The sequence below is a fragment of the Heterodontus francisci genome, chromosome 7, assembly GCF_036365525.1.
Source record: "Heterodontus francisci isolate sHetFra1 chromosome 7, sHetFra1.hap1, whole genome shotgun sequence".
Lineage (NCBI taxonomy): Eukaryota > Metazoa > Chordata > Chondrichthyes > Heterodontiformes > Heterodontidae > Heterodontus > Heterodontus francisci.
This window is the reverse complement of record NC_090377.1, coordinates 134,456,926-134,470,999: the sequence shown is the minus strand read 5'-3', so window position 1 is coordinate 134,470,999 and position 14,074 is coordinate 134,456,926. Positions and strand designations below refer to the sequence as shown.

The window sequence follows — 14,074 nt, the reverse complement described above, 5'->3', positions numbered from 1 at the left end:
ATCATAGGCTTCCCAACGCAAACAGTTTCTCTCTATCTACCTTTCTGTTCCCATTAATATCTTGAAAACTTCAATCAAATCATCCCTCAACTTTCTAAATTCTGGAAAATACAACCTCAGTTTGTGTAATCTCTGCTTGTAATACAACCTTTGGGGACCAGGTATCATTCTGGTAAAGGTATACTCTACTCCCTCCAAGGCCAATATATCCTTCCTAAGGTGTGGTACCAAAAAGTGCTCACATTACTCTAGGTGTGGTCTAACCAGGGCTTTGTAGAGCTGAAGCATAGCTTCTACCCACTTATATTCTAGTCCTAGATGTAAAGGCCAACATTTCATTAACCTTTTTCATTATTTTCTCTATCTGTTCACGACATGTTAATGATTCATGTACCTGAACTTCCAAGTCTCTTTGGACCTCCACTGTTTCTCACTTTTCACTATTTACAAAAGTACCCAGTTCTATCCTTTTTTGGTCCAAAATGGTTGACCTCACATGTGCCTACATTGAAATCAATTTGCCATAGTGTTGTCCATTCACTTAATCCATCAATATCTCTGTAAATTTTAAATAATCTCTGTAAACTGTTTGCTGCAGTGTGCCGTTTAAGTAGAATCAGAGTCATTATGGCACAGGAGGAGACCATTCTGTCCATGAGTCCATGCCAGCAAAGTACTTCGATTTTATCGGAGTCCTGCCACAAGTCCAGCTTCCAATTGATTGGCTGACAGTGGTGTCAACAGACACTCTGGTTAAATTATTCAAAGAAAAGTATAGCACACACAGTTTCCTCAAAAAGTCTAACCTTGAAAACTATCGCCTCTCTTATATCCCTTGTCTCCTCAAAGTCTTCAAACATGTTGTTGCCTCCCAAAGCTGTGCCCATCTTTCCCAGAGCTTCACATCTGAATCTTTCCCCAATCAGGCTTCCACCCCTGCCACAGCACTGGAAAGGCTCGAAACAGTCACAAATGACATGCTCTGTGACTGGGATCATGGTGCACTATGTTCCTTGTCCTCTCTGCAGTGTTTGACACAATTGACCACACCATCCTCCTCCAAAGACTCTCAACTGCCCCCACTTGGTTCCAATTTTACCCAACCAATCGTAGCAGAGTATTTCCAGCAGTGCCTTCTTTTCCGACCCAACGCGATTACCTCTGAAATCCCCTAAGGATCTAACCTTAGCTTCCTCCTCCTCTTCAGCTGGGTGCTGCCCCTTGACAACATCATCTGAAAACACATCAGATTCCACACGCACACTGACGACACCCAGCTCGAACTCCCTACCATCTCTCTCATCCTTTCCACTGCCTCTGATTTGTCACACTGCTTGAGCAACATTCAAAAATTTCCTGCAATTAAACATTGGGAAGACGAAAAGCCATTGTCTTTGGACTAAGACCACAAGCTCCATTTCCTAGCTATCAATTCCATCCCTCTTCCTGGACATTGTCTAAGGCATAACTAGGCTGTTCTCAACCTTGGTCATATTTGGCGCTGAGCTGAGTTTCCTATCCCATAACCTCCATCACCAAGACCACCTAACTCCACCTCCCCAGCACAGCCCAACACCAACCCTGCCTCAGCTCACCTGCTGCTGAAACCTTCATCCACGCCTTTGTTACCATCAATGTGGACTATTCTAATACTGTCCTGGTCAGCCTCCCACCTTGCACCCTCTGTAAACTTGAACATCCAAAACACTGCTGCCCGTACCCCAACTTGCACCAAGCCCGGTTCATATATCACTGCTGTGCTCGCTAACCTACACTGGCTATCAGGCTGGCAAAGCCTCGATTTTAAAATTCTCAAGACGTCTTTGATGAAGCATTAAGTAATATCTCCTTTTTTGCCTCAATGTCCACTTTTGTCCAATTACACCTCTGTGGGACATTGGAGACATGCAAAATAAATGTAAGTTCTTTCATACCTAGTTACAGCACCAAACAGTCGGAGATCATACTAGCTGGAGGTTCGATGCAATTCAGAACTCCAACACTTACGCTGTACCTCACCAGTTAGCACAGCACAGAATTGTTTGATGACTCATGGCTAGGCTCGCTACTTTTAATTGTCTCTGCTCTTTGCTGTGTCATACAGGAATTGAAAGGAACTTTATGTTTAAACACTTGCGTTTACCGGGACCAGAATTGATGCTCCATTTCATTCCCACAAGCAGTTAATTCTATGGATAGGATGTTTTCCTTTCACTTACTTCTTTAAGTATTTGCAGAAACAATGAACTTCCTGCAGTGTCTCCTTTACTGCCTGGAAGATCTCATTTTCCAGCGTTTCTTTGATGAGGTAGCTGCAGATATCTGTGGAGCAGCGATTGATCCGTGCTCGCCTGTCCTCCTCCACTGCAAGCCTACAAGGGACAAAGTGAAGGGCTGAGTACAAGAATCTCCTTGATGGAATAACTGATGGAATTTAGGAAGACACGGTATATGCCTTGTGCAGTCAGCAATATCTTGCCTTTTCTCAGAGATTGAAGGTAGTTCTGCAGGTACAAAGCTCCTGAAGCTTCAAAACTGCTGCCAGAGTCCTTTAAAACATCGATGGCTCAGAGATTGTAATGGTATATCACTGATCGGAGCATGATCAAGCTGTCTCCTTAACTGGTCTAAATTTACCAATTACTGACCAGCCTTTTGCAGTCTTCCAGGCCCTGCAAGTTTAAAAGCTGAAACAGACAAGTCTGAATCACCTGAGCACATACTGTACAAGGGAGAAAGAAACTAGCAGTGACCTCATGAAACAGGTGAATAGGTGTCTGCAGGCTGGATTTGGACCACAGGCCACGTCTTGGACAGCCCCACTGGAGAGTACACTGATGCCTCCCCAGGGTGTAGAGCAGAAATATTAGGGTTCACACAATGAAATCACTTGAAGTGAAGGGAATCTCCAGCATATAGTGTGGATCCACTGAAGACAGTGCTCGACTATTAGAATTGAAATAAGTGGCCTCTTTCGGTGCCTTAAACTTTCTATGATTCTAACTATTTTAATACTAGTTTTACAAATAAAATCAATGAAAATATTGCTTTAGATAGAATTAAGAACTTGAAAGTAGAGCAGCCGGGAAGGATGATATCCACCCAAGGGCCCTCAGGGAGATTGGACACACACTGTGCTAACCCCTTGCCTGTATTTTTATTACCTCACCACACTCTGGGGCGGTTCCTGCAGACTGGAATGAGGCTAATATAACCCCATCTTCAAAAAAAATTACAAATAACCCGGATAACTATAGACCCATTAGTTTATCAGTAATAGAAAGGATACTTGAGGATATTATTAGGGATGCAATATTTGATTACTTGGATAGAGGAGTCATTGGGGACATCAAACGTGGCTTCATGAAAAGTAATATCTTACAAATATGACTATTTTTTGAAGAAGCCACAAAGATAGTGGATAAGGAAAGCCCAGTAGATATTAGAGTTATAGAGTGATACAGCACCGAACAGGCCCTTCGGCCCACCGAGTCCGCACCAACCACCCATTTATACCAATCCTACATTAATCCCATTTTTACCTCTCACAACCCCACCTTCCCTCAATTCTCCTATCACCTACCTACACTAGGGGCAATTTTTACAATGGCCAATTTACCTATCAACCCGCAAGTCTTTGGCATGTGGGAGGAAACCGGAGCACCCGGAGAAAACCCACGCGGTCACAGGGAGAACTTGCAAACTCCGCACAGGCTGTACCCAGAACTGAACCCGGGTCGCTGGAGCTGTGAGGCTGTGGTGCTAACCACTGCGCCACTGTGCCGCCCATTGTTGTCTACTTCAACTTCCAAAAAGCTTTTGACAAGCTGGCGCACAAGCGACTTATCTAGAAGATTGAAGCCACTGGTAGTAGTGGTAATATATTGAACTGGGCTGGGAACTGGCAGGCAAGATGTGGGAATAAGTAGTTATAGATGGATTTGGATTGGTTTGGAGACAGGTCACAGGGATTAGTGTTGGGGCGGCATTTACTATTGTTATTAATGATCTAGATGCAGGTGTTAGGGCTTTAGACGATGCTTAACAGCTTTGGGAAGATCTTAATGTGTTGGGAAATTGGGCTCATGATTGGCAAATGATGTTTAATCTGGAAAAGTGTAGTGTTATAAATCTGGGCATGGTGAATATTCAACATACAAACAAACACCTTCAGGGAACAGCTTAAAAAACGTGGAGAAAAAAAATCTCAGCGTTCTGGTGCGTAAATCTCTGAACTTACATGGGCAATGCCACGAAATGATAACTGGAGCAAATAAAGTGTGGGGGCGCATTTAGAGAACAATTGACTATAAGACGAAGCACGCTATTTTGCTGTTGTACAAGACCTTAGTCAGGCTTCAACTAGAATAATGTGCCCAGTTTTGATCTCCTCGTGTGTGGGCAAGATGGGATGATACTGAGGCTTTGGAAGATGTGCAGATGAAGAGCACTAGACTAACTCCCAGTATAAATCATCTTACTTATCAAGATCTGATTGATGAAGGAAAAATACTATGTTCCAGTTAACAGTCGTTTTCAATTAAATAGATTAGGGAGAACCTGGGGTCACAACTTTAAACTGTATAAGACCAGATCTATGTTAGATGTCAGGAGGTGGTTCTTTTCCCAGGGAATAGTGGACTTCTGGAACAGGCCGTCATCTCGTGCCGTGAATGCTGATTCGTTGAATTCCTTTAAGACACAGCTGAACCTGTTTCTGGCTAGGAACATAGAAGCAGGAGTAGGCCATTCAGCCCATCAACATGATCATGGCTGATCATCCACTTCAATGCCTTTTTTCCCCCACACTACCCTCATATCCTCTTATGTCATTTGTATTTAGAAAGCTGTCAATCTCTGTTTTAAACATACTCAATGACTGAGCTTCCACAGCCCTCTGGAGTAGAGAATTCCAAAGATTCACAACCCTCTGAGTAAAGAAATTTCTCCTCATCTCTGTCCTAAGTGGCTTCACCCTTATTTTGAAATTGTGTCCCCTGGTTCGAGACTCCCCAACCAGTGGAAATAATCTCTGTGTCTACCCTATAGAATTTAGGATCTTATATGTTTCAATGAGATCACCTCTCATTCTTCAAAACTTTAGAGAATACAGGCCCAGTTTCCCCAATCTCTCTTCATAGGACAGTCCCGCCATTCCAGGAGCAAGTCTGGTAAATCTTCGTTGCACTCTATCTATGGTAATAATATCCTTAAGGTAAGGGGACCAAAACTGCACACAATACTCCAAGTGTGGTCTAACCAAGGTTCTGTATAATTGAAGCAAGACTTCACTACTCCTGTACATATATCCTCATGCGATAAAGGCGAACATACCATTAGCCATCCTAATTGCTTGCTGCACCTGCATGTTAGCTTTCAGTGACTTATTGATAAGGACACCCAGGTCCCTTTGTACATCTACACTTTCTAATCTCTTACCATTTAAGAAATACTCTGCACATCTGTTCCTCCTACCAGAGATCATCTCTTACAGAAAGGGATTGCAGGGAATTCAGGCTTAGAGTGATTTTCTGGACTCGTTTTGATTGCTTAGAGGAATTTTCCAGATTTCTTCACCCAAATTGCCCTTGATTTTTTTTTTAATAACCTGTTTTTTTGTCTCTCTGAGGAGATTATATGTTTTTGGGTACGGTGGAGAGTGCATACATTGTGATACCTTATGTCGGACAAGTTGGATGGACATGTCCGTCATGGTTCCTTTAATCAGAAGCAGCAACGATACCAGTGATCTCATTCAGAACACACCTGCTTAGAAGGTGGTTACATATATAGGTTAGAGTCATAGAGTTATACAGCACAGAAACAGGACCTTCAGCCCAACGTGTCCGTGCCGGCCATCAAGCACCTAACTATTCTAATCCCATTTTCCACCACTTGGCCCGTAGCCTTGTATGCTATGGTGTTTCAAGTGCTCATCTAAATACTTCTTAAATGTTCCTGCCTCTACCACCCCTTCAGGCAGTTTTTCAAATCCCCTCTAAACCTCCTGCCCCTTACCTTAAATCTAATCCCCCTGGTTTATTGACCCCTCCGCTAAGGGAAAAAGTTTCTTCCCATCAAAGCCCCTCATAATTTTGTATACCTCAATCAGGTCCCCCCTCAGCCTTCTCTGCTCTAAGAAAAACAACCCGAGCCTATCCAGTCTCTCTTCATAGCTGAAATGCTCCAGCCCAGGCAACATCCTGGTGAATCTCCTCTGCACCCTCTCCAGCGCAATCACATCCTTCCTATAGTGTGGCGGACCAGAAATGTACACAGTACTCCAGCTGTGGCCTAACTAGCATTTTATACAGATTAATCATAACCTCCTTGCTCTTATATTCTATGCCTCGGCTAATAAAGGCAAGTATCCCATATGCCTTCCTAACCACCTTATCTACCTGTGCTGCTGCCTTCAGTGTTCTATGGACAAGTACACCAAGGAACCTCTGACACTATGTATTGGAAAACATTCTGAGGGACAGGATTAATCTCCATTTGGAGAGGCAGGGATTAATCAAGGATAGTCAGCATAGCTTTGTCAGGGGGAGATCATATCTAACAAACTTGATTTAATTTTTTGAGGAGGTGACTAGGTGTGTAGATGAGGGTGAAACAGTTGATGTAGTCTACTCAGACTTCAGTAAGGCTTTTGATAAGGTTCCGTATGGGAGATTGATTAAGGCGGCAAGAGCCCACAGGATCCAGGGCAATTTGGCAAATTGGATCCAAAATTGGTTTAGTGGCAGGAGGCAGAGGGTGACGTTGAGGGTTGTTTTTGTGAGTGGAAGCCTGTGACCAGTGGTGTACCGCAAGGATCGGTGCTGGGACCCTTGCTGTTTGTAGTGTACGTTAATGATTTTGACATGAATATAGGAGGTATGATCAGTAAGTTCGCAGATGACACGAAAATTGGTGGTGTCATAAATAGTGAGGAGGAAAGCCTTAGATTACAGGACGATATAGATGGGCTGGTAAGATGGGCAGAGCAGTGACAAATGGAATTTAATCCTGATAAGTGTGAGGTGATGCATTTTGGGAGGACTAACAAGGCAAGGGAATATACAATGGATGGTAGGACCCTAGGAAGTACAGAGGGTCACTGGCCTGTAATTACCTGGTTTATCCCTGTTACCCTTCTTGAATAATGGTTTTTTGCAATGGTCATGGAGCAGCTGTGTTTTCTATTCGTTTTAGTTTACTTATCTTTTTTGTCAGTTTTATAGAATCATACAGCACAGAAGTAGGTCATCTGGCACATAGCGTGCTGGTTCTTTGAAAAAACTCTCCAATTAGTCCCACTCCCCTGCCCTTTCCCCATAGCTGTGCACATTTTTCACCTCATGTACTTATCCAACTCCCTTTTGAAAATTCCTATTGAATCTGCATCCACCACCTTTCCAGGTCTGAATTCCATGCAATGCCTTTTTGTTAAAGATTATTCTTTTCACCCAGATGGTAGGTGTCTGGAATTCACTGCCTGGATAGGTGGTGGAGGCAGAAACTCTCAACTCATCTAAGATGTACCTGGGATTAGATTGGGCAGCTAGTTTTTTCAGTTGATGCAGACACAATGGGCTGAACGGCCTCCTTCTGTGCCGTAACTTTTCTATGGTTCTACGATCTCTATCCAAGCCAGAAACAGGTGCAGCTCTAGCTTAAAGGAATTCAGCGAATCAGCAATTCACACAGCACAAGATGACAGCCTGTTCCAGAAATCCACTATTCCCTAGGAAAAGAACTACCTTCTGAAAGGTCTGGTCTTACACAGTTTAAAATTGTGACTCTAGGTTCTCCCTAATCCATTTAATTGAAAACAACCATTAACTGGGACACAGTATTTTTCCATCAGTCAGATCTTGATAAGTAAGATGATTTATACTGGGAATTAGTCTAGTGCTCTTCACCTGCACATCTTCCAAAGCCTCAGTATCACCCATCCTTCCCCCACACGAGGAAATGTATTCCACATCATAATTGCATTAAAAAAATTCTCATCGCCCCCATGGCTTTTTTTGGCAATTACTTTAAATCTGTGTCCTTGGGTTACCAACCCTCCTGCCAGTGGAAACAGTTGCACCCTATCTATTCTATGAAGACTGCTCATAAGTTTGTATAACTCTATACATTCTTCCCCTAACCTTCTCTATTGTAAAGGAGAAAAATCCCAGCTTCTCCAGTCTCTCTATGTAACTAAAGTCCTTCAATGCTGGCACCATTCTCGTAAATCTCATCTGCATCCTGTCCAAGGCTTTGACATCGTTCCTGAAGTGTGGTGACCATCATTGCACACAATACTGTAGCTGAGGCCAAACCAGTGATTTACAAAGGTTTAGCATAACGTCCTTGTTTTTGTACTCTATGCCTGTATCAGTGAAGCCAAGGATCCTGAATGCTTTTTTCTTTAAAAAAAGAGCCATCTCAACTTCTAAGTCTCCCCGCACTAAACAGTAGCCAAGAACCTGCTTCCAGGATTCTAGTTACCAGGCATCACTGAATACCAATTTATTTCACCTTTTCTTTTGTACTCTGCAGCCTTGGTCATGTCCTCCACTATAGGCCTTGGCCCGATTAATAATTTAAAAATTGGTATCCCACTGTCTATGCCAGACTGTTGGTGGAGTATGAAGACAAACATGCGAACTTAAGAAATAGGAGCAGACTATATGCCCCCTCAAGCCTGATCCACCATTCAACACGATCATGGTTGATTGTCTCCCTTAACTTCACTTTACTGCTTGCTGCCCATATCCCACGATTCCCTGAGAGATCAAAAGTTTATACATCCCAGCCCTGAATATATTCAACGATGGAGCATCCACAATCCTCTGGAGTAGAGAATTTCAAAGATTCACAACCCTTTGAGTGAAGAAGTTTCTCCTCATCTCAGTCCTGAATTATTGAGCCCTTATTCTGGGACTGTGCTCCCTTTTTCTAGATTTCCCAACGAGGGGAAACAACTTCTCAGTGTCTACCCTGAAACATACAAGAATCTTAAAGGGCTTGACAATGAGATCACCTCTCATTCTTCTAAACTCCAGACTGTATAGGCCCAATATACTCAGCCTCTCATCATAGGACAACCCTCTCATCCCAGCTATCAATCTACTGAACCCTCATTCTACCGCCTCCAATGCAAGTATATCATTCCTTAGATAGGGAAACCAAAACTGCGCACAGTAGTCTAGGTGCAGTCTCACCAAAGCCCTGTACAGCTGTAGCAAGACGTCCTTGTTCTTGTACTCCAGTCCCTTGAAATAAAAGCCAACATGCCATTTGCTTTCCTAATTGCTTGCTGTACTTGCATGCTAACTTTGCGTTCCTTGTACAAGTACACCCAAGTCTCTCTCAACATCAACATTTAAAAGTTTTATGTCTTTTAAAAAATATTCTGCTTTTCTATTCTCATTACCGAAGTGAATAACCTCACACTTCTCCACATTAGACTCCATCTGCCACCATATTGTCCACTCACTTAACCTATCCATATCTCTTCGTGGCTTCCTCACAACTTGCATTCCCACCAAGCTTTGTATAGTCAGCAAACATAGATACAATACTCACGATCTCTTTGTCTATGTCATTAATGTAGATTGTAAACAGCTGAGCCCCAGTACGGATTCCTGTGCCAAATTGAAAATGCCCTGTTTATCCCTTCTTTCAGCTTCCTGTCGGTTAAGCAATCCTCCATCCATGTTAATATATTATCCCAACTTCACGAGTCCTTATCGTGCATATTAATCTTGCATGGCACCTGATCGAATGCCTTTTGGAAATCCAAGTATACTACATCTACTAGCTCCCCTTGATCTACCCTACTAATTACATCCTCAAAAGACGTTAACAATTTTGTCAAACATGATTTCCCTTTCGTAAAACCATGTTGACCCTGCCTGATCATGCTACGGCTTTGCAAATGCATTGTTAAGACTTCATTAATAATAGATCCCAGCAATTTTCCGATGACTGATGTCAGACTAACTGGCCTGTTGTTCCCTGTTTTCTCTCTCCTCCTTTCTTGAATAGCGTTGTTACATTTGCTAACTTCCAATCTGCTAGAACCGTCTAGAATCTAGGGATTTTTGGAAAACCACTACCTCTGCAGCTCCCTTGTTTAGAACCCAAGGACGTAGGCCATCAGGTCCTGGGGATTTGTTGGCTTTTAGTTCCTAAAGTTTCCGTAATTTTTTGTTTGGACTCGAGTATGTCACTCTCAAACTTAATATGGAATTTAATTGTATTATGTTCACTTTTTCCCCACATGATCTTTTACCATGAGATTACTAATTAATCCTGCCTCAATACACAATACTAGATCGAAAACAGCTTTCTCCTGAGTTAGTTCCACACTGTATTTTCTAGGAAGCTATTCAGACAGCATTCTACAAACACATCTTCCAGACTATCTTTGCCCATTTGATCTGTCCCCCCATAATTATTACATTGCCTTTGTTACATGCTCCAATTATTTCTTCTTTAATGCTCTGTCCAACAGTATAACTACGTTAGAGGGCCTATAAATTATCTTCACCGGTGTTTTCTGACCCTTGTTATTCCTAATAGCCATCCATACTGATTCTGAGCAAGTACCTTTCTTACTACAATAAAAGCAAAATACTGCAGATGCTGGGGGGGTCAGTTAGCTCAGTTGACATGATGATTAGAGAGTGATGCAGAAAGACACCAACAGCACGGGTTCAATCCCCGTACTGGCTGTGATAATTCATGGAGGCTTGACTCCACACCTTACCCCATGCTTGAGGAGAGGTGCCCCTCAAGCTATACGTTACTAACGGTCTCTCTCTAATGGAGAGAGATGCCTATGGTTCTTTGGGACTTCGACTAGAATAAAAAAAACTGCGGATGCTAGAAATCTGAAATAAAAACAGGAAGTGTTGGAAATACTCAGCAGATCTGGCAGCATCTGTGGAGAGGAAAACAGAATTGACGTTTTGAGTCAGATATGACTTCTTCAGACACAACGTACATTGTGTCAGAGACAGTCTTTTCCCACTGCGTGGTACCATCTCTATATTGGCAAGCCAATGTGGTTCTGCCAGTTTGGCTAATTCTATGAGCACCCAACCTCTACCACAGTCCTTAGCATCACCCCAAATGCTGACTGGTACAGTAAGGGCACTATTCCATCCTTCCTTAGTTTTCAAAAAGCTGCTGAGTTATTCATTACCTGAGTTCCTGAATGGCACATTTTCTTACAGAATAATCCACAACTTGATCTGTAAGTTCATCACATAACGCCTGACTGTAGCGGCGCTTCCACAACTCCCGTTCCTGCTTCAGTCTGCAATAAAGAAACCATTCAGCTATCATTCTTATATGCTTCACAGGTGTCGGGATTTATCTGTCCCAAACTACAAAACTTAAGACTTAGAAAATCCAGATTACAGGCACTGATGTCAACAGATGTCTGCCCCTTTTATACCTGAACATGAATTGCAGACAATAACTTGCATTTATATAGCACCTTTTACAAAGTGATATGTTCCAAAGCATTTCACTGCGTTTTATCAACACAATTTGACACCAAGGCACATATGGCAATATTAAGCCAACTGATAAAAACTTTGGGCAAAAGTGTCTTTAAGGAGAGAGAGGTAGAAAGGGGGAAGAGATTTAGGAAGAGAATTCCAGAGCTTAGGGCCTAGGCAGCTGGAAGCATGCCAATGGCGGAGCAAAGAAAATCACAGACATGAAAGAGGCCAGAATTGGAAGAATGTAGAGATTTAGGAGGGATGCAGGGCTGGAGAAGGTTACAGAGGAAGGGAGAGCATCAGTACCTACCTGGCCTGTTCAATCCTGCGTTTTTCATCTTCAATCCTCTGTCTCTCTGCCTGAAATTCCTCAGATGAAGTTTGCATCAGTATCTCCGTGGTGACTTCTGTAATCAGCTCCTCGGTAGACATGTTTGACAAACTAGCAAAATACAAAATGATGTCACCCGTGGGAAAGTGGGCATTTAAAAAACAATCGTACATAGAATTACACAATATACAGCACAGAAACAGACCATTTGACCCAACCAGACTATGCTCCACTCACACCTCCTCCCAACCTTCTCCCTCATATGCTTATTTAGCTTCCCCTTAAACACATCTACACTATCGGCCTTAACCACTCCGTGTGACAGCAAGTTTCACATTCTCACCACTGTCCGGGTTTCTTCTGAGTACCTACTTGATTTCTTGACTATCTTATATTAATGGCCTCTAGTTTTGCTCTTCCCCACATTGTCTCAGTATCCACTATCACAAAACCTTTCATAATGTTCAAGACCTCTATTAGGCCATCCCTCAGCCTTCGCTTTTCAAGAGAAAAGAGACCCAGCCTGTTTATGATTCTCTGATAGATATAACCTCACAAGCTCTGGGATCATCCTTGTAAATTTTTTTTTGCACCACACCAGTGTCTCTATATCCTTTTCTATAATATGGTGACCAGAACTGTACACAATACACTCAGTGTGGTCTATCCAAGGTTTGATACAAGTTTAGCATAGCTTCTCTACTTTTCAGTTCTATCCCTCTAAAATAAACCCAAGTGTTTGGTTTGCTTTCTTATGGCCTTATTGACCCATGTCACAACTTAGTGATTTATGTATTTGTACTCCCAGATCCCTTTGCTCCTCTACCTGACTTAGATCCTTATTTTGTAAGCTGCATGTGACCTCTTCATTTTTCTTACCAAAATCTAATACCTTAGAGTAAGATAATACCATATCTTGGTTGAACAACTTTTTTTGGTGCTCAAGGTGAGTAATGTTAATCTGGGGGAATGGAATACTTTTTTGTTTCATACATCTGTATCACCACCAAGCATTCCGAGGTCACATATTAAATGACTCGGTGCAGAGTAAAGCTATTGTGTACCAACCTTAGACAACAACCTCAACCATTTCTCCCACACCAGCCATCCTATGGCCTCCCTGAATAACAGTACTGCCAATTAAGCGCAGTACTCCACTAGCAGCTGCATGTCAGACTACTCAAACTATTTCAAGCCAGAAAAAAAATATGGCACCACTGGAACAAGTGGGAATAGGATTCATAGCTTCTGAGACATTACAGTTGGCTAGCTTTGAGACTGAGGTAAAAACAGAAAGTGCTAGAAATACCCAGCAGTATTTTGCTTTTATTTGAGACTGGAGTACTGTTGTGAAACCCTTTCTATAATGTCCTCCATTTTCCTTTCTCATCCCAGCCTAGGTGGATGGGAAATTGCAGTCTGCGATGCTGGGAGAATTGGGACGGGATGAACACTCCTCAATGGCAGGTGCCAGCCAGCGTGCAGCAAACATGCAACAGTCCAAGGAGTAGTCTCCCTCCAATGTGACTTTCTTCCACTGTTTGGTGTCCATCTACAACAGCACGTACAAAGTGAGGGAACTGCCAACTTATTTCTTTCCACTTCAAGGTACTACTGACCAATGTCCCTGCCAATTATTTTCGGTGTGCGCTGCCTGGTCATTTAAATTACTTTAAAAAATGTTTTGCATGAATGCGCAAAATCTTAAAGGGGGAAAATAATATACAGCCTGTGCAATCATTTCCGGGTTGCCACGCAGCTTAGAAGTAACATTGGCGCTGACCAAATATTTTACGCCACAAGCTAACCAAACATTTAAAATATCTGAGTTCATGGCATTTTCACATCAATCTAAAAATATTATTGTGACATTAGAACCCTGGAGCACTACTCATCCACCCCCATCATCTTGGATGACTTGAGTACCTTATTACCTCCAAGCACTCCCCAGTAACAACTCCTTAAGTTCAAGCAGACTTGTACCTGATGGCTTCAGCAGCATAAGCCGCCCCTGCTTTCGCCAGCTCTTTACACTCCACACGGAGAACATCCTTCACCATATCATTAACCAAGTCTTTGACCACTTCAACTATTATCTGAAGAGAGAAAGCAATATTGAAACACAGTCATCCTAAAACATCAAACACAAAACACAAGGGAACTGATTTAGAGCTCTTCATCCATTATTCTTTTCCTTTCATTTTAAAATTTGTATCTCCCTTCTAATTTTTAAGCAATTTTTGCCCTTCAT

General features: G+C 42.4%; 1 protein-coding gene across 1 annotated transcript in view; it reads right to left on the bottom strand.

Moving 5' to 3' along the window:
- mcm3ap (minichromosome maintenance complex component 3 associated protein) overlaps positions 1-14,074 on the bottom strand; it is a 104,125-nt gene that overhangs the window by 44,410 nt on the left and 45,641 nt on the right. The window contains exons 14-17 of the mRNA XM_068036198.1: positions 13,807-13,919; positions 11,803-11,934; positions 11,189-11,302; positions 2,220-2,372 (exon numbers count right to left, since the gene is read on the bottom strand). Coding sequence (XP_067892299.1) covers positions 2,220-2,372; positions 11,189-11,302; positions 11,803-11,934; positions 13,807-13,919 — 512 coding nt within the window. The remainder of the gene's footprint in view (positions 1-2,219; positions 2,373-11,188; positions 11,303-11,802; positions 11,935-13,806; positions 13,920-14,074) is intronic.